The sequence below is a fragment of the Schistocerca gregaria genome, chromosome 8 (genome assembly GCF_023897955.1).
Source record: "Schistocerca gregaria isolate iqSchGreg1 chromosome 8, iqSchGreg1.2, whole genome shotgun sequence".
Taxonomy (NCBI): domain Eukaryota; kingdom Metazoa; phylum Arthropoda; class Insecta; order Orthoptera; family Acrididae; genus Schistocerca; species Schistocerca gregaria.
The window spans coordinates 180,626,534-180,653,546 of NC_064927.1; the positions used below are offsets into that span (position 1 = coordinate 180,626,534).

The 27,013-nt window shown below is 43.2% G+C and overlaps 1 protein-coding gene across 1 annotated transcript in view; it reads right to left on the reverse strand.

The window, feature by feature from the left end:
- LOC126285103 (uncharacterized) overlaps positions 1-26,335 on the reverse strand; it is an 84,300-nt gene extending 57,965 nt beyond the window's left edge. Inside the window, exons 1-2 of the mRNA XM_049984427.1 lie at positions 26,266-26,335; positions 6,805-6,869 (exon numbers count right to left, since the gene is read on the reverse strand). Of these exons, the coding sequence (XP_049840384.1) occupies positions 6,805-6,869; positions 26,266-26,335 (135 nt within the window). The remainder of the gene's footprint in view (positions 1-6,804; positions 6,870-26,265) is intronic.
- Positions 26,336-27,013: the final 678 nt, after the last annotated feature.

A 27,013-nucleotide genomic window follows, 5' to 3' on the forward strand; every position in this document is an offset into this window, starting at 1 on the left:
AGGCAACATGACTCAGCATTTCTGTAAGGGACTTCCAACAACTTGTTGAGTCCATGGCACGTTGAAATGCTGAACTACACCTGGCAGAAGGTTGTCCGACACGATATTAGGTGTTATCTCATGACTTTTGTCACCTCAGTATAACACTTAATTTGAGGAAGAAGTTTCTGAGGTTATACGTTTTCAGTACTGCATTGCTTGGTACTGAAACATGGACTGTGGAAAAACGAGAACAGAAGACAATCGAAAATTTGAATTGTGTTGCTAAAGAAAAATGCTGAAGATTAAGTGGACAAATGTGGTAAGAAATGAAAAGGTACTCCACAGAATCGACGAAGAAAGGTATACATGAAAAACATTAGCATCTGCGGATGTGGCTCTTAAAATGATAGGTAAAAGCAATGGTGAGGGTACTTGTAGTGGAAGAACGTGCAGAGAATGTTTTCAATGCCTTAAGAACGATGATTTTGATGTCGAAGACCGGCATGGCGGTGGAAGATAGACCGTTTTCGTAGCTACTGAAACAGACGAAAACAGTCACAGGAAATCATTATCGAAAGCAATCGATACGTTTGAGCCCAACACTGAAACACAAATGGCCACAATACAGCGATAGACACATAAAGGTAATTTTCCAGCAGCACTGTTCGACCCAGTGTCGTAAAACCCTTCAAAATATACATGGAAACGTTGAAATGAGAAATCCTATTCTCCATACGTTGCTCTCTCTGACTACCACCTTTTTCGATCAGTGGCACACAGTCTGACCATCCAGCACTTCCGATCATATGAACAAGTGCAAAATTGAATCGATTTATGGATCCCAACAAAAGACGCCCACTTTTTTTTTTTTTTTTTTTTTTTTTTTTTTTTTTTTTTTTTTTTTGTCATCGGTCTACTGACTGGTTTGATGCGGCCCGCCACCAATTCCTTTCCTGTCCTAACCTCTTCATCTCAGAGTAGCACTTGCAACCTACGTCCTCAATTATTTGCTTGACGTATTCCAATCTCTGTCTTCCTCTACAGTTTTTGCCCTCTACAGCTCCCTCTAGTACCATGGAAGTCATTCCCTCATGTCTTAGCAGATGTCCTATCATCCTGTCCCTTCTCCTTATCAGTGTTTTCCACATATTCCTTTCCTCTCCGATTCTGCGTAGAACCTCCTCATTCCTTACCTTATCAGTCCACCTAATTTTCAATATTCGTCTATAGCACCACATATCAAATGCTTCCATTCTCTTCTGTTCCGGTTTTCCCACAGTCCATGTTTCACTACCATACAATGCTGTACTTCAGACGTACATCCTCAGAAATTTCTTCCTCAAATTAAGGCCGGTTTTTGATATTAGTAGACTTCTCTTGGCCAGAAATGCCTTTTTTGCCATACCGAGTCTGCCTTTGATGTCCTCCTTGCTCCGTCCGTCATTGGTTATTTTACTGCCTAGGTAGCAGAATTCCTTAACTTCATTGACTTCGTGACCATCAATCCTGATGTTAAGTTTCTCGCTGTTCTCATTTCTACTACTTCTCATTACCTTCGTCTTTCTCCGATTTACTCTCTAACCATACTGTGCACTCATTAGACTGTTCATTCCGTTCAGCAGATCATTTAACTCTTCTTCACTTTCACTCAGGATAGCAATGTCATCAGCGAATCGTATCATTGATATCCTTTCACCTTGTATTTTAATTCCACTTCTGAACCTTTCTTTCATTTCCATCATTGCTTCCTCGATGTACAGATTGAAGAGTAGGGGCGAAAGGCTACATCCTTGTCTTACACCCTTCTTAATACGAGCACTTCGTTCTTGATCGTCCGCTCTTATTATTCCCTCTTGGTTGTTGTACATATTGTATATGACCATTCTCTCCCTATAACTTACCCCTACTTTTTTCAGAATCTCGAACAGCTTGCACCATTTTATATTGTCGAACGCTTTTTCCAGGTCGACAAATCCTGTGAACGTGTCTTGATTTTTCTTTAGCCTTGCTTCCATTATTAGCCGTAACGTCAGAATTGCCTCTCTCGTGCCTTTACTTTTCCTAAAGCCAAACTGATCGTCACCTAGCGCATTCTCAATTTTCTTTTCCATTCTTCTGTATATTATTCTTGTAAGCAGCTTCGATGCATGAGCTGTTAAGCTGATTGTGTGATAATTCTAGCACTTGTCAGCTCTTGCCGTCGTCGGAATTGGGTGGATGATGCTTTTCCGAAAGTCAGATGGTATGTCGCCAGACTCATATATTCTACACACCAACGTGAATAGTCGTTTTGTTGCCACTTCCCCTAATGATTTTAGAAATTCTGATGGAATGTTATCTATCCCTTCTGCCTTATTTGACCGTAAGTCCTCCAAAGCTCTTTTAAATTCCGATTCTAATACTGGATCCCCTATCTCTTCTAAATCGACTCCTGTTTCTTCTTCTATCACATCAGACAAATCTTCACCCTCATAGAGGCTTTCAATGTATTCTTTCCACCTATCTGCTCTCTCCTCTGCATTTAACAGTGGAATTCCCATTGCACTCTTAACGTTACCACCGTTGCTTTTAATGTCACCAAAGTTTGTTTTGACTTTCCTGTATGCTGAGTCTGTCCTTCCGACAATCATATATTTTTCGATGTCTTCATATTTTTCCTGCAGCCATTTCGTCTTAGCTTCCCTGCACTTCCTATTTATTTCATTCCTCAGCGACTTGTATTTCTGTATTCCTGACTTTCCCGGAACATGTTTGTACTTCCTCCTTTCATCAATCAAGTGAGGTATTTCTTCTGTTACCCATGGTTTCTTCGCAGCTACCTTCTTTGTACCTATGTTTTCCTTCCCAACTTCTGTGATGGCCCTTTTTAGAGATATACATTCCTCTTCAACTGTGCTGCCTACTGCGCTATTCCTTATTGCTGTATCTATAGCGTTAGAGAACTTCAAACGTGTCTCGTCATTCCTTATAACTTCTGTATCCCAGTTCTTTGCGTATTGATTCTTCCTGACTAATGTCTTGAACTTCAGCCTACTCTTCATCACTACCATATTGTGATCTGAGTCTATATCTGCTCCTGGGTACGCCTTACAATCCAGTATCTGATTTCGGAATCTCTGTCTGACCATGATGTAATCTAATTGAAATCTTCCCGTATCTCCCAGCCTTTTCCAAGTAAACCTCCTCCTCTTGTGATTTTTGAACAGGGTATTCGCTATTACTAGCTGAAACTTGTTACAGAACTCAATTAGTCTTTCTCCTCTTTCATTCCTTGTCCCAAGCCCATATTCTCCTGTAACCTTTTCTTCTACTCATTCCCCTACAACTGCATTCCAGTCGCCCATGACTATTAGATTTTCGTCCCCCTTTACATACTGCATTACCCTTTCAATATCCTCATACACTTTCTCTATCTGTTCATCTTCAGCTTGCGACGTCGGCATGTATACCTGAACTATCGTTGTCGGTGTTGGTCTGCTGTCGATTCTGATTAGAACAATCCGGTCACTGAACTGTTCACAGTAACACACCCTCTTCCCTATCTTCCTATTCATAACGAATCCTACACCTGTTATACCATTTTCTGCTGCTGTTGTTATTACCTGATACTCGTCTGACCAGAAATCCTTGTCTTCCTTCCACTTTACTTCACTGACCCCTACTATATCTAGATTGAGCCTTTGCATTTCCCTTTTCAGATTTTCTAGTTTCCCTGCCATGTTCAAGCTTCTGACATTCCACGCCCCGACTCGTAGAGCATTATCCTTTCGTTGATTATTCAATCTTTTTCTCATGGTAACCTCCCCCTTGGCAGTCCCCTCCTGGAGATCCGAATGGAGGACTATTCCGGAATCTTTTGCCAATGGAGAGATCATCATGACACTTCTTCAACTACAGGCCACATGTCCTGTGGATACACGTTACGTGTCTTTAATGCAGTGGTTTCCATTGCCTTCTGCATCCTCATGTCGTTGATCATTGCTGATTCTTCCGCCTTTAGGGGCAATTTCCCACCCCTAGAACAAGAGAGTGCCTGAACCTCTATCGGCTTCTCCGCCCTCTTTGACAAGGCCGTTGGCAGAATGAAGCTGACTTCTTATGCCGGGTGTCTTCGGCCGCCAATGCTGATTATTTATCAAAATTCAGGCAGTGGCGGGGATCGAACCCGGGAGCGAAGACGTTTTTATTATGAATCAAAGACACTATCCTTTTTTTTTATCTCATTTTGTTCGTTATTGTTCGTTTCAATTGTTCGTGGCGGACGTCACCTGACGCCCATTAAAGTTCGTTACTGATCCATTCACTCAGTTTTTTTATTACAGAGGGCAGCTAACCCTCTGACCGAACACGCTGAGCTACCGTGCCGGCATCCCCTAGACCACGGGATTCGTATGTTATCTTAAACATAGGAGAATGTAGTGGCTAGCGATGGGCAAAATTATGAATCATAAATTTTAAAGGGGGCTACACTGAGTCACAGCGCCAGAGATTGCGCCAAAGATTATTATTCCGCAGCCTCCACTGGCGCTGTAGTAGTTAAGAGGATGTCGAGAGCACTCGTTGTTCTGTTGGGCGATAGAGTAGACGACCTGAGTGTTGACTCAAATGTTGTACTGTTCGGTTGGTGAAATGTATAGATGGAAGAAGATGCAACTGTCAGAATATATTCGAGAAAGGAGATGGGCTTTTGATTTATGATGCTGGTGCAATGGAATATTTTTGTCAATATATAATGAGGTAAAAAAAGTATTGCAGTTTTCTTTAATAACAATCCCTCTTGCTCACAAGTACAGTCAGCAAAGCATCTGGCTCGTGTTCATTTATTAGACTTGTAATTGTGGTTTCTTTGTGCAATTACAGTATTTCTGAGTTTTCAATCAGTTCATTGTAAATGGTATTTAAATTATTTTGTCGTATTGGGAAAGAACCGAGCCGGATACATGTACTTTGAGTCACACTACCACACACAGAACAGTTACACTTGTGCCTTGTTGTTTCGTAGCTGTTATTGTTGCAGGGGACTCAAATAATCAATTGTGTTAATGGAAATTCCATGTCATTATTTATTTTTATTTTATACAGTCAGGTTGCGTGCTAATAATAGCGAGGGACAACCGGTTACCAAACTTGGTAACTGGTCACACAGCTAGTAAAATTATTGCATTTATTCATTAATATTAGTTTCTTTTTAAGTAGTCCCCCATGCGTTTTTTGTAAGTTTTTCACAATAAAGCCCCGAACTTCGAGAAAAAACGGCGGAAGCAAAGTCGTAGACCTAGTATTATTAGAAGAAAAGTTGCTACTCACCATATAGTGGAGATGCTGAGTCGCAGATAGGCACAACAAAAATATTTTCACACTTAAAGCTTTCGGCCAATGGCCTTTGTCAACAATAGACACACATACGCACACACACACTCACGCAAACGCAACTCACAGACACGACTGCAGTCTCAGGCAACTGAAACCACACAGTGTGGTTTAAGAGTGAAAATCTTTTTCTTGTGGCTATCTTCGACTCAGCATCTCCGCTACGTGGTTAGTAGCAACTTTTCTTCTCATAATATTGTTACATTTCATCATGGATCTGATACATTTTATATTGACAGACATTGAAATACATCCAGCAAATAACTGAGAACGTAGATTGCAAGTGCAAACTATGATATGAAAAGCTTGGCACAGGAGAGGAATTAGTGACTGGCCACATAAAATAAATATAAAAATAAGTAAATAAAAGGACTAATTATATTTACAAATACTGTAAAAGAAACAACCTCATATCCGTCAAAAATAAGAACAATACAAACAGCCAGAAACTGGTAGTGGGTGTCTCTAGTTTGCATATCTTTATGTGATCTTTGAATCGTTCACTAGATGAAACGCCGGTCACAAAACATCATACGTTCGTCGGAACATTATCCTCCAGGTACAACACTCTCACCTATTGATTACGAGAAATTTTGTGTACCGCAAAGAACTTCAGCTGTGTAATTCGAGCTACAAAAGTTATATAGATACGTAATTGTAACATTTTCTAGGGGATATGAAATTGAATGAGGTTGATTTCGGGGAGGAGACCAAACTACGAGGTCATATGTCTCATCGGATTATGTAAGGATGGGGAAGGAAGTCTGCGGTGCCCTTTCAAAGGAACCATCCAGGCATTTGCCTGAAGCGATGTGGGAAAATCACGGAAAACCTAAATCAGGATGGCCGGACGCGGGACTGAACCGTCGTTCTCCCGAATGCGAGTCTACTGTGCTAACCACTGCGCCATAAATGGTCACTTGGGCTCAGTCGTACGTAAGGCAGGTGGTACACTTTGGTTTATTGGTTGGATCCTGGGAAAATACGGTCAGTCTACAAAGGGGACTACTTACAAATCGTTTGCGCATCCCGTTCAGAATGTTGCTCAAGTTTATGGCACTCATAACAGACAGGACTAGCAGTGGATATTATGTGTATACAAAGAAGGGCAACACGAATGGCCACAGGTTCGTTTGTCTTACGGAGAGTGTTACGTATGTGTAGGCAAACTTAAATTGGCAGGCGTGTGGTGATAGACGCCAACATCCCTCGACATAAAAGTTTCAAGAACGAGTATTCAGTGAAGAAACTGTAGGTGTCTTTCTTCATCGCCCGCGTACGGGTTGTGAAGACAAAATTAGCCTAAGCATAGAGAAATTTAAGCAGTAACTCTTCCCAAGCGTCTATCTGACTGGAACACAAAGAAATCTTAACACATAGTAGCACGCTGAACACCATCCGCCATACACTTCATAGCGGTCTGTAGAATATGTACGTATCAAGACTGCTTACCCCGGCAGCTGCCACAACAAGCAAAAAGTTCACCAGGACCGGAATCGCGTTCAGCGTTATGTTCACTGCAACAAAGGAGACCAAAATACACTAAATTCGTTTTAGCGGTCCCGAGACTGATCGTTGCATGTTAAAGTAACAACTCTACTTCGCACGATAAACTTATTAACATTTATGGAATACACCGTTGGTTCCTCAGAGGATAATACTTATATAATAGTTCTTTGTGAACCACTTTCGGCTTTCTGGACCATTCTCTTAAGATTAAACAGATAATTCACAAAGAACCAAAGAGAATTTGTAGTGATGAAATATTGCTTTTCCAAAAATCCGTGGACTTTTACAATTATATATCAAGACGGAACAACCAATTTGATACAAGACATATGTAGTCGCAAATATCAGGAAATACCCCAAAAGCGGATGGCAAAAATATTGACAAGTGACGTCAGCAGATGACGTACCTCGCTGCACGTGCAGCGCTTGAGCAGCTGATCATCCCAAACCAAGACAAATACACTACTGGCCATTAAAATTGCTACGCCACGAAGATGACGTGCTACAGACGCGAAATCTAACCGACAGGAAAAAGATCCTGTGATATGCAAATGATTAACTTTTCAGAACCTTGCCACAAGGTTGGTGCATGTGGCGACACCTACTACGTGGTGACATGAGGGAAGGTTCCAACCGATTTCTCATACACAAACAGCAGTTGACCGGCGTTGCCTGGTGAAACGTTGTTGCGTTGCCTCGTGTAAGGAGGAGAAATGCGTACCATCACGTTTCCGACTTTGATAAAGGTCGGATTATAGCCTATCGCAATTTCGGTTTATCGTATCGCGACACTGCTGCTCGCGTTGGTCGAGATCCAATTACTGTTAGCAGAATAAGGAATCGGTGAGTTCAGGAGGGTAATACGGAACGCCGTGCTGGATCCCAACGGCAACGAATCATTAGCAGTCGAGATGACAGGCATCTTATCCGCATGGCTGTAACGGATCGTGCAGCAAGACAACAACCATCTGCACGAACAGTTCGACGACGTTTGCAGCAGCATGGACTATCAGCTCGGAAACCATGGCTGCGGTTACCCTTGACGCTGCATCACAGACAGGAGCGCCTGCGATGGTGTACTCAACGACGAACCTGGGTGCACGAATAGCAAAACGTCATTTTTTCGGATGAATCCAGGTTCTGTTTACAGCATCATGATGGTCGCACCGGTGTTTGGCGACATCGCGGTGAACGCACATTGGAAGCGTGTATTCGTCATCGCCATTCTGGCGTATCACCCGGCGTGATGGTATGGGGTGCCATTGGTTACACGTCTCGGTCAACTCTTGTTCGCACTGATGGCACTCTGAACAGTGGACGTTACATTTCAGATGTTTTACTTCCCGTGGATCTACCCTTCATTCGATCCCTGCGAAACCCTACATTTCAGCAGGATAATGCACGACTGCATGTTGCAGGTCCTGTACGGACCTTTCTGAATGCAGGAAATGTTCGACTGCTGCCCTGGCCAGCACATTCTCCAGATCTCTCACCAATTGGAAACGTCTGGTCAATGGTAGCCGAGCAACTGACTCGTCACAATACGCCAGTCACTACTCTTGATGAACTGTGGTATCGTGTACATGCCATCCAAGCTCTGTTTGACTCAATGCCCAGACGTATCAAGGTCGTTATTACGGCCAGAGGTGGCTGTTCTGGGTACTGATTTCTCAGGATCTATGCACCCAAATTGCGTGAAAATGTAATCACATGTCAGTTCTAGTATAATATATTTGTCCAATGAGTACCCGTTTATCATCTGCATTTCTTCTTGGTGTAGCAATTTTAATGGCCAGTTGTCTATTCACGTCGGTGTGGCTCCAGGCCCACATGCGCCACTTCAACGCGTGGGGCCAGAGTTCGAGTCTTCCAGCTGGCAGGCAGTAGTTTTTGCATTGCATTATACAAATATGTGTTTACATGGAGGGAATATTTATTATTTTATTTAGCGGTCTCCCTGCCTCCGTAGGTTTGTCGCAAAGTACATTACGATAAAAACCTACCGGACTGCGTCACAAGCAGATGAGTACAAGCTTCTGAACTGCGTCGTTACCAGTAAATGACCTAAGTTTCCTTTCCTAAATAGACTCTGCAAACACAAAAGAAGTAGCAAAAGGAAAGAAACAAGAAATGAAGAAAAGCTTTCGCTTGGTTACAGAGAGGACAATAATTTTGTAACTTCTACGTTTACAACACATCATATGTACAAAAGGTGTTCGAAATTTGCACCGTTTGTTTGAATGCAAGTATCACATTCAATGTGCGATACGTAGCAGCGTCCCTTTCGGCGACAAAACAAGTCACTGCAGGTTCCGTAAGGTACATCATCTGGTGACGTCATATGTTCAGAATTTTTAGTCAGTTTCTGCGTAATTTCCCAACATTTGCGGCCCCATGCGTGAACAAGTAAATCTTACAGTATTTATACTCGATGATTAAAAAAGGACGTAATGGTCCAAAATGGTATACAGGTGAGTAGTAGCACAGACTACGGCGACGTATGTACAAAACATCTGGTGAATATGAAGTACAGGCCAAAAAAGGAGAGGGGGTGAGGGCAGCGGGGAGGAATGAGTCAGTGTAACGAGGGTGAGGAAAATTCTGTTATTTATACCAAGCATATTATCCTAGGGAGAGAAAAATATTGAATAAGTGCTGCTACTTTAGTAAGGGTGAAGGGTGAAAATGGAAATGTATGTAATCATTTAGGATTAAGTCAGACCAGTGTTCAGTGACAGCCAGAGTTTCGAGTAATGTTAGTTTCCTGCTTTTAGTTCGTCTGTGGAGAATGTCACATTAAAAGCCACAAGAATGACTTTCATTCCAAACATGTTCAGCAAAGCTGGAACCTATCTTTTTCAGTTTCCAACTCTTCTCATGAACAGTCAGGCTAGTAGTTACAACCATATCTAATTGACCGTCACGTAACTTGCCACATAAATTGCTGAAAATGCTATAAATTCCTTCTTTTCTAAAAGTGGAATCTGTTATTTACTGTTGAAAAGAATGTGGGCAACAGTATTGCAAGTATGAAAAGATATTGTTTATTTAGCTGGAAAGCTATTGTTTATTTAGCTGGATTTTAGTGCACTGGCAAGTACCTACAGTGTTTTACCTACTTATAGAATGAAGGCCCACACATGTTATCAGTGTGATTCAGTGGCTTCTGCGGAGAACACTGAGTGTTGTTATCTCCAGTCTCTTCGTTTTGCTAAGTCCGTTAACAATTAAGGTGAATTGTACCCATTACTGTAAGCTGTTTCATTAATTACACTGACGGAAAAAACATCGTAACACCAAAAAATAATTAATGTAAAGTAATGAAATTCCGGGAATACATATGTCTACGTAACATATTTAAATGATTAACATTGCAAAATCACAGGTAAATGTAAGCGCGAGATAAGCCATTGCAAATGTGAACATTAATAACTGAATGTTGAATGTAAGCTCGCACACCTGCATGCGTTGTGTTGTAATTGGTGCCGGATGTCAGTTTGTGGGATGGAGTTCCATGCCTGCTTTGCTTAGTTGGTCAATACGGGGACGGTTAATGCTGGTTGTGGATGACGCTGCAGATGCCGTCCGATAATGTTCCGTATGTGCTTGTGAATCAAATTCAGTGTCTCTAGAGTTATCCGAAGACTTTCACTCAAACCTTATTTTGTGTATATTCAAGTATATGCTGCCTCAAGTGGTCGATCTCTCAAAGCTACTGATGTGTTTTCAATTATATTCCTTTCCCCTGTTTCAGTACATTGTTGCCTAATACGTCCTTTGAAATCCTCAACAATCTCTGGACCCTCAATCTATCCAAGTAATATCTCCTTCATTTCCTCCTCTTCTCCAGTTCCCTTAGATTTAATCCGCAATTCTTACCATGTTAATTATGGTCATAATCTACATCTTCCCATGGAAATGTTTTGGATGTTAAAATTTAGTTTCGAAATTTCTTTCTTATACAATATAATTTATGAAACTTCCGGTGTCCCCAGGTCTCTTGCGCCTTTCATGATACTCAAACTAAGTGTTAGCAGTCATTAAGTTGCGCTCTGTAAAAAATTTAAGCATGCGAGTTTTCTTACATTCGTTCCCCTAGTCCATTTTCCTTCTCTTCGTGTTCCTTCTACCTAATTCTAGTCCTTCATAGCAATTAAATTTCATCTTCCTCAACAATCTGAATGATGTCTTTTATCTCACCATATGTTCTCTCAATCTCCTCATAAAACGTGCTACTAGGCACATAAACGTATACAATGGGCAGCTCAAAAGAATGCCTGCGGGAAGCACTCGTGCACCATCTCTCTCTTCCTCCCTGCAATTGCCTGCACTACTGGCGGTCTGAAAAATATTGCCTTAGCGGCAGACTTAACTGTCAGCATTGTTGTGTGTCATTGTTAGTGACTATGGTCTCAAACCTTTTTTCATATTTTATTTACAGCTGCAGTAGCGATGGGGAAACAGTAGTGATAAACCATTACAGATATCGCATCTACATTAAAAACGACAAACACACAAGAAAATCCTTCTGTTGACTATGCTTTAACTAAATAAAAAGAAACATATATCGTAATGGAAAAGCACGCTTCAGTAGTTGCATGCATAGTATCAATATTAATAAACTACTGATACTACGATTACAGACACCATGTACAGGAATGAAAACTTTGACGGAAAATCAGGCCACTGAAGGCGTTAGACGATTTAGCATACTTATACCGCTCTACGGCTTCAAGTCAGTCAAAGTTCCAATTCTCACGTGGTTGCATTCATGAAAATATTTTTCGAACAACGCATACTGTTCTGTCTAGAGCAGGGTATCCCAAAACATATTCCGCAAAACACTGGTATTCTGCGGTAAGTTAATAAGTGCTCCACCAAAAACTGCATCACCCCAATTCCCAGAACTCCTGAAGATAGACGTTGACCGTGGATATTGCATCACAGACACAGTCCCTTTGACTGTTCAGAGATGTCACTAAACCCGCATCATGAATGAGCAGGGGGTCCGACAGCCAATCAGTTCCATTCATTCCACCAGGAATCAGGTACACGGCTCGTGTTGTCTGTAGTTCAACCATGCCTAGACAATCAATATCGCGGTTCGATCGTGTCCCCACTGTTACTTTGTGCCAGAAAGGGAACTGTCCAGAAGTCTCAGAGTGAACCAAAACGATGTAGTTCGGACAAAAAAAATGGCTCTGAGCACTATGGGACTTAACTTCTGAGGTCATCAGTCCCCTAGAACTTAGAACTACTCAAACCTAACTAACCTAAGGACATCACACACATCCATGCCCGAGGCAGGATTCAAACCTGCGACCGTAGCGGTCGCGCGGTTCCAGACTGTAGCGCCTAGAACCGCTCGGCCACCCCGGCCGGCTAGTTCGGACATGGAGGAGATACAGAGAGACAGCAACTGTCGATGACATATCTCGCTAAGGCCGCCCAAGGGCTACTACTGCAGTGGATGACCGCTACCTACGGATTATAGCTCGGAGGAACCCTGACAACAACGCCACCATATTGAGTAACGCGTTTCGTGCAGCCACAGGACGTCGTGTTACGACTCAAAGCGTGCGCAGTAGGCTGCATAATGAGCAACTTCACGCCCGACGTCCATGACGAGGTCCATCTTGGAACTACGACACCATGCAGCGCGGTACAGATTGGCCTAACAACATGCCGAACGGACCGCTCAGGATTGGCATCACGATCTCTTCATCGATGAGTCTCGCATATGCCTTCATCCAGACAGTCGTCGGAGACTTGTTTGAAGGCAATCCGGTCAGGCTGAACGCCTTAGACACACTATACATCGAGTGTTGCAAGGTGGAGGTTCCCTGCTGTTTTTGGGTGGCATTATGTGTGCCGACGTACGCCGCTGGTGGTCATGGAAAGCGCCATAACGACTGTACGAAACGTGAATACCATCCTCCGACCGACATTGCAACCATATCGGCAGCATATTGGGGAGGCACATCTTGTGAATGACTTCCTTCAGGATAATGACATCGCTCGACTACAGTGTCCAGCATGTTCACCAGACATGAACACAATCGAAGATGCCTGGGAAAGATTGAGAAGGACTGTTTATGGACGACATGACCGACCGACCACTCTGAGGAGTCTACGCCGCATCGCCATTGAGGAGTGGAACAATCGGGACCAACAGTGCGTTGGTGAACTTGTGGATAGTATGCCACGACGAATACAGGGATGTATCAATGGAAGAGAATGTGCAGCTGAGTTTTAGAGGTACCGGTGTGAACAGCAATCTGGACCACCACCTCTGCATGCCTCGCTATATGGTGGTGCAACATGCAAAGTGTGCTTTTCATGAGCAATAAAAAGGGCCGGAAGGATATCTGTGTTTTTCTCTATTACAGTTTTCTGTAGAGGTTCCGGGACTCTCGGAACCGAGGTGATGCAAAACTTTTTTTGATGTTTGTATGAATTAAAGGGAGCTGCCCGCCTGCTTAGCTGGGTGGTTACCAGCTTGCGTTCCATGCACTGGGCCCAGGTTCGGTTACCGACTGGGGTGGAGATTTTCTCCGCTCAGGGACTGTGTGTTGCTGTGTTGTCGTCATCATCATCGACCGCAAGTCGCCCAACGAGGCGCCGACTAAACTATGTTTCACACTTAGCGGCCGAATCCGAATGGGAGCTCCCGACCAACTATGCAATACGATCGTTTCATTTCACAGGGAGTTTCTTCTTTGACATCTTTTTTTCTTAATTTTTTAATGTTATTATGACTTCTACGTTAATAGTTACGACTTAAATTTCAAGTAACCATTGAATAATATAAGATTTTCTGGTATTTTAAAATTTTATTAACTTTATTAACCTTCAGAATAAAGGTGCTTTATCGAAGCAGCAGCATTCTCACAGTGTTCCGTCTGAGGAAAATTTCGTGCAGCTCAGGTCTAGACCACGTCCCCCGGCTCGCAGACGTATCCCCGACGGTCACAGTGGGTGGTAGCCTTGTATGTGCCAGTAGAAAAAAATGGTTCAAATGGCTCTGAGCACTATGGGACTTAACATCTGAGGCCATCAGTCCCCTAGAACTTAGAACTACTTAAACCTAACCAACCTAAGGACGACACACACATCCATGCCCGAAGCAGGATTCGATCCTGCGACCGTAGCGGTCGCGCGGTTCCAGACTGAAGCGCTGTGCCAGTAGATCTCAATTATTGTGGTAAATCCAGAATTATATGACCAGAAGTTCTGTCTGCTGCCACTGCACTTCACTACCACTTTACATAACTTGAAACTATCCATCTCCCTTTTTTATACTCTCTAACCTACCTCCTACGATACGAGTAAAATGAAGAACTGCTTTGTACGTTTCGACATCTTTATGAAACAGTTTATACCGGCTCACTTTGTTGTGAAGAGTAGCTACAATTTTCGCAAGATTTTTAAGTAACAACAAGTAGTTTCCATTTCCTTCAACTATTTGCGCCGTTCGAAGAGATCATCAGCCTCGAGAGTAAACAGAAGTTGAGTTACGGCTGGTACGTATTCTTAACAGGTAGTTATCACTTTTCAGGTTACCTAAATGTTTTGATATTACGTAGAGTTTCCAATGAGGAACTATATCGCTGTATAGTACTGTTCATTACGGAAAATTGTAAGGAAACGAACCACTTCCTATTGCTCATATAAGTTAACTGGAAGGACAGTGACTGATAATGGAGCTGTATTTAAGAGGGATGGCACTAGTGAAGTGAAAGAGGAAAAGCAAAATGGAAGACCTATTAACTGAGAACTGGGGCAAGGTGCAAGTAGGCTGTTTATATGTTTGTATGTTGGCAACGCTACTGACCGCATTAATATCACTGACAGCGCTCTTCGCCCTGTGTAAGATACTCTGTGGCTGGTTAGAGTCGCAGTTGCAAGTTAATACACTACTGGCCATTAAAATTGCTACACCACGAAGATGAAGTGCTACAGACGCGAAATTTAACCGACAGAAAGAAGATGCTGTGATATGCAAATGATTAGCTTTTCAGAGCTTTCACACAAGGGTGGCGCCGGTGGCGACACCTTCAACGTGCTGACATGACGAAAGTTTCCAACCGATTTCTCATACACAAACAGCAGTTGACCGGCGTTGCCTGGTGAAACGTTGTTGTGATGCCCCGTGTAAGGAGGAGAAATGCGTACCATCACGTTTCCGACTTTGATAAAGGACGGGGTGTAGCCTATCGCGAATGCGGTTTATCGTATCGCGACATTGCTGCTCGCGTGGGTCTAGATCCAATGACTCTTAGCAGACTATGGAATCGGTGGGTTCAGAAGGGTAATACGGAACGCCGTGCTGGGATCCCAACGGCCTCGCATCACTAGCGGTCGATATGACAGGCATCTTATCCGCATGGCTGTAACGGATCGTGCACCCACATCTCGATCCCTGAGTAAACAGATGGGGGCGTTTGCAAGAGAACAACCATCTGCACGAACACCTCGACGACGTTTGCAGCACCATGGACAATCAGCTCGGAGACGATGGCTGCGGGTACCGTCGACGCTGCATCACAGATAGGAGCACCTGCGATGGTGTACTCAACGACGAATCTGGGAACACGAATGGCAAAACGTCATTTTTTCGGTTGAATCCAGGTTCTGTTTACAGCATCATGATAGTCGCATCCGTGTTTGACGACATCGCTGTGAATGCACATTGAAAACGTGTAATCATCATCGACATACTGGCGTAGCACCCGGCGTGATGGTATGGGGTGCCATTGGTTACACGTCTCGGTCACCTCTTGTTCGCATTGACGCCACTTTGAATAGTGGACTACATTTCAGGTGTGACCTGTGGCTCTACCCTTCATTCGATCCCTGCGAGACCCTACATTTCAGCAGGATAATGCACGACCGCATGTTGCAGGTCCTGCACGGGCCTTTCTGGGTACAGAAAATGTTCGACTGCTGCCCTGGCCAACACATTCTCCAGATCTCTCACCAATTGAGAACGTCTGTTCTATGGTGGCGGAGCAACTGGCTCGTCACAAAACGCCAGTCACTACTCTTGATGAACTGTGGTATCGTGTTGAAGCTGCATGGGCAGCTCTACCTGTACACTCTATCCAAGCTCTGTTTGATTCAATGCCCATGCGTATCAAGACCGTTATTACGGCCAGAGGTGGTTGTTCTGGGTACTGATTTCTCAGTATCTATGCACCCAAATTGCTTGAAAATGTAATCACATGTCAGTTCTAGTATAATATATTTGTCCAATGAATACCCGTTTATCATCTGCGTTTCTTCTTGGTGTAGCAATTTTAATGGCCAGTAGTGTAGTTAGCAGTGATGGAGATAGTGTTGGCGCGGGCGGACGGTTTGGACGTGTGTTCGTCATGGAAATTTAATGTTGGTTCGAAATGGAGTGTAAAATGATAATTAATGATTTCCTTATGTCTGGTAAATGGAATTATCGACGATCATATTATTTTGGAACTGGATGTCACATGATTAAGGTAAAATCTGCTAAATACATTGTTTCCTCTGCAACAAAAGTTTTCCTTTGCTAACCACATGTCTATTAGTAGTTAGCGCTACAGTAGTTAGAATCTTTTTGTTTTGCTTAGCGTTTGTGGCCTCAAATGCCGGTTCTCTAAATTTTCTCTGTGGCACCTCGTGCATTGAACGTCGTCTTCTCTTCAGGGATTGCTATTTCAGTTCTCGAAGCATCTGCTTAATACTTACACGCTGATCATCTCTACTGGTAACATATGCAACAGCCCTCCTCCGAATTGCTTTGTTACCTTCGTTTAATCCGACCTAGTGGGGGTCTCACACACTCGAACAGTACTCAAGAGTGAGCCTTACTGGTGTTCTAAACGCAGTCTCCTTCACAGGTCAGCCACGCCATTCCTAAAATTCTCCCAAAAAACCGAGGGCGATCATAATACGTACCTACCACCGTCCTTACGTGCTCGTTCCATATCACATTTTTCTGCAACATAACGCCTGAGTATTTAATCAGTGCGACTGTGTTAAGCAGCACACAAGTAATTCTGTATTCGAACATTAGTAGTTGGTTTTTCCTAGTTATCGACGTTAATTAACATTTTTCTGCAGCTATAACAAGCCGACACTCGTCACACCAACTATAAATTTTGTATAAGTCATCCACGGTCACTCAACGACGATACCTCCCCGTACACCACAGCATCATCAGCAAACAACTGTATATTGCTTGTCAACCTGTCCGTTAGACCATTTACCTTTATGGAGAATATAGAGGTCCTATCTCTTTTCCCTGGAGCACCCCTGAGCATAACATTGTCTTTGACGAACGCTCTCAGTCGAGGACAACATACTGGGGTCTGCTACTTAAGAAATCTTCGAGACCTTCACATATCTGGAAATCTATTCGGGACGCTCGTACCTCTGGTAACTGTCTGCAGCGTGGCCCGTGTCAATCACTTTCTGGAAAATCATGCTTCGCAGGAAAAGGGAAAGCTGAGTTTCGCATGAGCGATATTTTCCTGGCTTGTGTACATTAGCTTTTCTGCCTTAGGGAAATTTCTTGTATTCAGACTGAGAATATGTTCAAGAATTCTACAACAAACCGATCTTAAGGATATTGGTGTGAAATTTTGCGGTCTCGGACTTGGCGTCTTATTTGTTTTCAACTCTTTCAGTTGCTTCCCACTCTGGGAAGGATTCCTATTTACTATGTCCTGCATAGTAGAGTCCATGCAACAGTCAAATTGCGATACATTTTTACGATCGTCCTGCGTGAATGATTTCTTCAACGCCAAATTAAAAACGTAAGTTTTCTTGTTGCTGTTTTCTATTGCCAGACTGGTCGAGGAGAGACTGAATACAAAATTTCGACCCGTTTAGCGATTTTACGTAGGACCAGAAATTTCTTGGATCCTCGGAAAGACCTTACTCTAAGTATGACGGTGGCAGTTGTTGTATGCTTTTTGCAGCGATCTTCTTATAGAAGAACGGATTTCTAATAAATTTTGCTTAAAAACTTCCCCGTAATTCCTGTACGACTATGATAGTGGAATTAAATGGTGTCCATTGATTTTCTAAAGGGGAAATCTACTGCTTATCTGCTTTTCCTAGTATAAATAGTCCCCTAGCCTCATTGATGGATTTATTAACTTTACTATCCATCGTTGGTACGATGGCTCCATGAGCACTAATCCCTCGCTCTATACTGACACCGTCGATGAAGTCAGACGTGATAATTAATCGAAACCCTCAGCTGCCGACAGGTGTTGTTGATTTAAGTCAGTGAGGATAGCTGAAAAGGTGTGCACCGACTGGGACTCGAACCCAGGATCTCCTGCTTACATGGCAGACGCTCTATCTAGCGAGGTCATCGGTCTCATTGGATTAGGAAAGGACGGGAAAGGAAGTCGGCAATGCCCTATCAAAGGAACCATCCCGGCATTTGCCTGAAGCGATTTAGGGAAATCACGGAAAACCCAAATCAGGATGGCCGGACGCGAGATTCAACCGTCTTCCTCCCGAATGCTAGTCCAGTGTGCTAGCCACTGCGCCACCTCGCTCGGTACCTTACAACAACATTACAAAGTTCAGTCAAACAAGATTTTGGATCGTCTGCCATTTTGATAACCGTTGTTAAAGGTGTGTCGCGTCTTGTCGGGCAATTTCTAAATTACAGTCCCAATTGGTGTAGCATTGCAAGCCTATTTCAGAAATAATAAATTGCGCAAACTTGAGCCATTTTTATTTATAATTTTTTAAATGCCGCAAAACTTTCTTATTTTCCCAGTCCTTAGACGTGTGTTTATGTCAAAAATCAGCTTATTATTAAACATCTAATCTGCATAACTAATGATAAGATAGAAAGCATTAAAAATTATTACCTTTAAAGCTGTAGAAGAGATTCTATTTCAATTTTACTACCATTGCGTTACTTTTAATTATTCTTTTTCATAATGCAGGGCCACAGTAATAATATATTTCTAGAAAGTCAGTACCGCCATTGGACTGTTGTTTATTTACAGTGTTACATTTACAGTTACACAGTCATGATTTCGGCTTCAAAGTGTCATTATCAAGCGTTTTAAGTGTTATAAATTGCATAAGATGGCAAACTGTCGTATTAAAATATGTGTAATAGTGTATTTTAATACGACAGTATGCCATGTTAGGCAATTTATAACACTTAAAACACTTGATAATGACACTCTGAAGCCGAAATTATGATTGTGTAAGTGTAAATGCAACACTGTAAATAAACAACTGTCCAAAGTCGGTACTGTATTTAAAGACACATTATGTTACTGTTGCGTGTGCTGCGACGGCTGCCATTGAGAAACGGATTTAATACGAGCGCTTCTGTTTTTGGGGTGTAAGCTTTGGTAAGTTAACACATTCTTAATATTTTCAAAATTATCTTTGTATTGTGTGCATATTATAACAGAACCTTATTACAGCTCATTTTTTTCAGTAATCTATCTCGATTTTATTTTGTTAATGTCATATTTGAGGCGGCCTTTTCTTTCACTGCTATAGTCTCAGGACGCCCTCAAAAAGATTTCAGTCAGTCGAGTGAAAGGAGCAAACACAGGTAAATTGAAGTCCTACGACAGTATTCAGCTAATGAAGAGTTGACGTTTGCAGCAACTATGCGTCACAGAACTGCTGGAAACCCTGTTGTGGCTGATATGATTTAAAAAGTAACAGAAACTCTAGCAAGGGCAACAACAATAAATCAAAAGCATTCAACGTCTTAAGAGGAGAAGTTAATGAAACATACTCCTGAGGAAGCAATGGCAATTTTTTTTAATGCAGAGCTCACAAGGAAGCAATATGAAGTCATCCATAGTGCAAACATGGCTGTATACCCGTGCTATTCATTACTAAGAAAAGCGAAAACGCAATGCTACCCTAAGAAATACTCAATTACTGTAACTGAAACATCAGCAGAAGTAAAGTTGCGAGGATTGTTAGATCACACCACATTAAGATTGTGCAAGTATTTAGAAGAAGCGTTGCAGCTCATAGATTTAAAAAAAAAAAGCACAGCTTAGAGCTAACATCAAAATGGGGTTGAGATGGCTCTCAGAAATCACAGTTTAAACAAAAATTTCAAAATGTTAGTGATAGTGATGCTAATATATTTCGGAGTTCCTTTCTACCCCAATAAATTATTTGCCAATGTTAATGAAAAAAAGGGAACATTGTGGCAAAATCCAAACCCTTCCTCCTCAAGATGCTGTAGATCAATCCGCATCCGCTTTGTGCATGAAACTTCAGACGTTACAAACGAAGGAATAAAATACATACAGGAACAAATAAACATGTTGAACAAAACACAAGTAACATGTAATGAAGGACTGCTGAAGATTAAACACACTTTTTTGCTGACAATGGTTGACGGAAAAATCTGCTATGCTGCAACAGGCACTACATCAACAATGCGGTGCTATATCTGTGGGCTCACTTCAAAAGATTTCAATAACCTAGATAAAAGCTTACCGGAAAAACGTGATACTTTGAAGTTTGGTTTGTCGAATTTGCACACATTCATACGATTAATTGAGACAATACTTCAGTTATCATACAGACTTCCAATTCAAAAGTGGCAAGCAAGAAATTGTATTAACCACAAAGAAAAATATTCAAAGAAAATTCAAAGAAGAATAAGGACTACATCTTGATGTCCCAAAGCAGGCTTTAGGAATACGAGTGACAGAAAAACCGCTAGATGCTTCTTTTCAGATCCAGGAACTGCCTCAAAAATTACTGGAGTAGATTTACAACTAATTAAAAAGTTGAAAATAATATTGGAAGCAGTGGTTTTCATATTGAAGAGAGAAAATCCCTAGCTTATGATATGAAACAAGAGAACTGTATGTCGAACTTTACAGTTAGCACCCCATGTCTCCAGCAATGCATACACTTTTGATTCATGGGGCCATGTAGTAAAAGAGGTGATAGTAGCAATTGGTTAGCGCTCAGAAGAAGCTGCGGTATATACCGCACAAATTACTCTAGAAAGTGCAGTAGAGAACATTGCAATAGAGATTTTTTAAACAGGCTACTTCTTAGCAGCGATCCTTACATCAGCTGTTCTAGAAAACTATCAGTGAAAAGAATCAAGCCTTATTGTAGCGAGACTTTACAACTTCTTCTTTCAGACAAATCTGATGGCTGCCCTCGTGATAAACAAGAATAAACTGAAGAAGACGACAGAGACTTTAGTCCTGAAGAATCACACTAAGAGAAACCCAGCACACCATAACACCACAGCCTCCAAATTTTACTGTTGGCACTACACAAGCTGGCACATGACGTTCACCGGGCATTCGCCACACTCACGGCTGCCGTCGCATTACCACATTGTGTACCGTGATTCGGCACTCCACACAACGTTTTTCCACTGTTCAATGGTCCAATTTTTACTCTCCTTATACCAAGAAAGGCGTCCTTGACCATTTAGCAACGCGATGTGTGACTTACGAGCAGCCGCTCGACCATGAAATCCATGTTTTCTCACCTCCCGCCTAACTGTCATAGTACTTGCAGTGGATCCTGGTGCAGTTTGCAATTTCTGTGTGATGGTCTGGATAGAGTCTGCCTATTATACATTACGACCCTCTTCAACTGTCTGCGGTCTCTGTCAGTCGACAGACAAGGTCGGCCTGTACGCTTATGTGCTGTACGTGTCCCTTCACGTTTCCACTTCACTATCACATCGGAAACAGTGGTCATAGGGATGTTTAGGTGCGTGGAAATCTCGCGTACAGACGTGTGACTCGAATGACACCTAATCACCTGACCACATGAGTTCCGCAGAGGATCCCATTCTCTCACGATGTCTAATGACTACTCAAGTCGCTGATATGAAGTATCTGGCAGCAGGTGGCAGCACAGTGCACCTAATAACTTTTGATCACATAGTGTATAAAGTGAGCGATGCGTGCGTTTGTCTCTTAATTCACTAAAATGGATGAGCCCGTTGTGAAGGTTCGGTGACAATATCGTACCAAATGCCAAGTAAGAGCCTCGACAGACAAGACAATCTTTTGGTGGTACAATACATTGCGTGAGAGTGACTGTTTATGTGATGCAACGAATTAGGCCGGAAACGTCAGCAGAGGTGGAGCATTTGTGGAAAGCATGTGTCAAGAGCCCAAATAAATCGGTGACACATCCCAGCAGTCAGTTGCAGATATCGCAATCAATTTTCTGGCACAACTTCCACAAGCGTCTGAGTGTAAAACCACACCGGATGCATTGACTATTTGGTACCATGAGCTTAGTTCCTACTTTTGATGTAACTTGCAGCGCCTACGAGACAAAGGCAGTTTTTCACAGAAAATGGTTTACAGTGATGAAGTCATATTGGATGTGTTTGAAAAGGTGAATCATCATAACGTGCATGTTTGGAGCATAGAATATCCACACGAGATTGTGAAACACATCTACCCGCCGGGATAGCCGAGAGCGCTAACGCGGTGCTTCCCGGACTCGGGTAGGCGCGCCGGCCCGGGATCGAATCCGCCCGGCAGATTAACGACGACGGCCGGTGTGCCGGCCAGCCTGGATGTGGTTTTTAGGCGGTTTCCCACATCCTACAAGGTGAAAACCGGGCTGGTCCCCAGGTGTCGCCTCAGTTACACGACTCGCAGACATTTGAAACACATTCACACTATTTCACGATTTACACTAGATGCAGTCAGCTGAAGTTCACTAATTCCGTCCCGGTGGGTATGGGGTGGCGGCAGGAAGGACATCCGGCCACCCCTTAACTTAACCATACCAAATCCGTACTTAACCCTGCCGACGCTGCGCACAATGCAGGATAAAGGTGGTAGCAAAAGAAAGAAATAAAGAAAAGAGCTGTGAAACACATCTGTGATTCACCTTACGTCGACGTCTTTTATGCCACGTCATCTTCATAAACTTGGGGCTATTTTTCATTGCCGTGAAAACTGCAGCTGGTTTAGTGAACCTGTACACGCTGCAGCAATAACTTATGCCACATTACAGCAAGATAGTTGTTTCTGCAACGAGACGGTGCTCCACCACACTTTCTTTCTGACATTCCTCATTGCCTCGGCACAAAGAGTGCTTCCCATTACGACTTCCTACTTCTTCAGTGGCCTACACGGCCACCTGATTAACTCCAAATGATATCTTCTTAAGTGATTATCTCGAATCTCATATATTCATAGCGTATGTTCCTCCCACCACTATGATTTAACCTGGATGTGTTCCGAAGAAGAATTAATAATGTACGCGCTGATATCGTCCATGACGTACTAAGTCGTGTCTGGGAAGAGTCTGACTATCGTACCGTCTTTTGCGGCGTCACAAAAAGCGACCGAACTGAGCACCTGTAATGTACAGATACCCTATCCAATAAAACGCATCTACACTACTGGCCATTAAAATTGCTACACCAAGAAGAAATGCAGATGATAAACTGGTATTCATTGGACAAATATATTATACTAGAACTGACATGTGATAACACATTCACGCAATTTGGGTGCATAGATCCTGAGAAATCACTACTCAGAACAACCACCTCTGGCCGTAATAACGGTCTTTAAGCGCCTGGGCATTGAGTCAAACACAGCGTGGATGGCGTGTACAGGTACAGCTACCCGTGCACCTTCAACACGATACCATAGTTCATCAACAGTAGTGACTGTCGTATTGTGACGAGCCAGTTGCTCGGCCACCATTGACAAGACGCTTTCAATTGGTGAGAGATCTGGAGAATGTGCTGGCCAGGGCAGCAGTCGACCATTTTCTGTATCCAGAAAGGCCCGTACAGGACCTGCATCATGCGTTCGTGCATTATCCTGTTGAATTGTAGGGTTTCCCAGGGATCTAATAAAGAGTAGAGCCACGGGCCGTAACACACCTGAAATGTTCAAAGTGCCGTCAATGCGAACAAGAGGTGACCGAGACCTGTAACCAATGGCGCCGCATACCACCACGTCGAGTGATACGCCGGTATCGTGATGACGAATACACGCTTCCAATGTGCGTGCACCGCGACGTCGCCGAACACGGATACGACCATCATGATGATCTAAACACAACCTTGATTCAACCGAAAAAATGACGTTTTGGCATTCTTGCTCCCAGGTTCGTCCTGTCTGTGATGCAGCGTCAAGGGTAACCGCAGCCATGGTCACCGAGCTGATAGTCCATGCTGCTGCAAACGACGTCAAACTGTTCGTGCAGATGGTTGTTCTCTTTGAAACGTCCCCATCTGGTTACTCAGCAATCGAGACGTGGCTGCACGATCCGTTACAGTCATACGGTTAAGATGCCTGTCATCTCGACTGCAAGTGATACGAGGCCGTTGGGATCCAACCGAGCGAGGTAGCGCAGTGGTTAGACACTGGACTCGCATTCGGGATGACGACGGTTCAATCCCGCGTCCAGCCATCCTGATTTAGGTTTTCTGTGATTTCCCTAAATCGCTCCAGGCAAATGCCGGGATGGTTCCTTTCAAAGGCCACGGCCGCCTTCCTTCCCCGTCCTTTCCTAATCCGATGAGACCGATGACCTCGCTGTCTGGTCTCCTTACCCAAACACCCAACCCAACCCAACCCCGTTGGGATCCTGCACAGCGTTCCGTATTACCATCCTGAACCCATCGATTCCATATTCTGCTAGCAGTCATTGGATCTCGATCAACGCGAGCAGCAATGTTGCGATAGGATAAACCGCAGTCTCGATAGGCTGAATGCGACCTTTATCAAAGTCGGAAACGTGATGGTACGCATTTCTCCTCCTTACACGAAGCATCACAACAACGTTTCACCAGGCAATGCCGGTCAACTGCTGTTCGTGTACGAGAAATCGGTTGGAAACTTTCCTCACGTCAGCACGTTGTAGGTGTCGCCACCGGCACCAACCTTGTATGAATGCTCTGAAAAGCTAATCTTTTGCATATCGCAGCATCTGCTTTCTGTCGGTTAAATTTCGCATCTGTAGCACGTCATCTTCGTGGTAGCAATTTTAATGGCCAGTAGTGTACTTTCTGAAATTCCTTGGTTACTAATGAAGAACCCGGTACATGCACTCAAAAACTCTTAATCTCCCTCCGAACAGGCCTTTGAAGGACCAGCAGTACCGACTGATCGCTGTGTCATCCTCAGCCGATAGGCATCGATGGATGCAGATGTGGTGTGGCATGTGGTGAGCCCACCGCTCTCCCGGCCATTTTTAGTTTTTGTGACTAGAGTCGTTGCTTCTCAGTCTGGCAACTCCTTAATCTGCGTCCGAATCGCTTAGTGGAACCCTCATGCCAACAGCAGTCGGCAGACCCAGACAGTTACCCATCCAAACCTGACAGCGCTTAATTTCGGTGATCTGTCGGAAACAGGCCGTTGACCTGTATATAAACTGCCATTTGTTCGTACGTTTTACTTGATACTGTAATCACTGAAATATCATCACATAGCCTCTTAACCTTTGAAGTTCTATGTCGTTTCCTCTCTCCCTCCCCCCCCCCCCCCCTCTCTTCTGGCCAGTTTCTTCGCCAACCAGTTTATATGCTACTGGCGTACTGCTGAATTTACATCAACAGCCAACTTTTTATCTGAATATTTAAGATGCATCTCTTACTTAGCGTCCCGGATGGGAAATGTGTTATTAGGGATATGTGCTGCTCAGTCTAGGCTATATGTATAGTGGAGTGTAGGATTACATCAGTAGCGAATTATGAATCAATATTTGAAATTGGAATTTCCATACTGTTGCGGAGTGTGAGAAGCTTCGGCACTTTCTGACAAACTAAAACCGTGATCTGGACCGAGACCCCAACCCAGAATCTTACATTTCGTTGACAATGTTTCTACCACATGAGCTACTCAGGCATACCCTCAGTAGGACTACCTGGCGCGTTGACAATGTTCATATTTCTTGAGCTACCCAGGCTCACGCTCAGAAGTAGTACTCTCTCCCACAATACGCTACAGAGCGAAAAAGTCGTTTTGTAAATAACCTGTAAGCTGTGACTTAGTCGTTTTTCTGCGATATCCGTTCTATCAGGAGTGATAGTCCCACAATGTATGCAGAAGAGTTTCTGTGAAGATTGAGATGTAAAGGAGAGGTACTCGTATAATTTAAAGCTGTGACGTGAGCCTGTAATAGCTTAGCTGGCAAGAGCTTTGCTCGCGAAAGCCAGTGTTCCGAATTCGAGCACACAGTCGTGAACTGCTGGCAAATGTCATACTAAATCGTCTTTGTGCACCAGAAGCCCCACTAAAGCACAATCCTGTGTAAAATATTTTGGTGATAGCTACATGTCCGTCATGTACAACTAATAAGAGTAATATAACAGTCATAGAACTTTTATCTGTGAATTATTGGGAGGAGTAAGCGATGCGACGTCTGACAGATGAAGAGAATTACAAGACTCACCCGCCTTCTTGCGCGCGACGTCTTCTGGGACAGAAGAGCTGAACTCCTTCAGTAACTTAGAGAATGTCATCGCTCCGTCAACCTGCAACCAGTTCAGGAACAGAAAAATAAATTAAAAAACGTATTCGAAGGAATCAGTGTGTAATTATTTGTTTCTAGTCTGATTCTCAATTACAAAGAAACTAAATACATTCTGTTAATTAAGGGATAGTCAACGATTCGGCATGTGAGATGTGCTTTACCCTTGTGCTCTAGCGCCCGCACCTGCCTGTGTACTTCCACCGCCACATCACTACGTTGTCTCAGCGTGAGGAGGGGGAAGAAGGGGAAGCAGAGCAGTCTACTGCATAGGATTTGATTTCGTATTTCACATTCCTCGGCAAAACAGATCGCAAACAAAACAAATTGTCAGCGTTATTTGATTATTTATGGCACACTGGAAACGTCATATAATTTTTGTCTGGTACAAAAAAAGTATGTGGTAGTCTCTCGACGCCAAAACGATATGGACGCCGTACGCGATCAGTATAGACGGTCACAATTTCGAAAGAGTTGAAAAATTCAAGCATTTGGACTTACTATTGTCGAAAAAAAGTGGAAATTCGAAAAAGAATAATAAGTTCGAACCGAGTGTACTACAGTTTACTAACTTAAGCCTAGTTTGCACGACTGTATTGGGTTACGCCACTCGTTACGTGGAATGAGTTGCACGCAAGTGGTTTCATATACGACTGTAGACACGGCGACA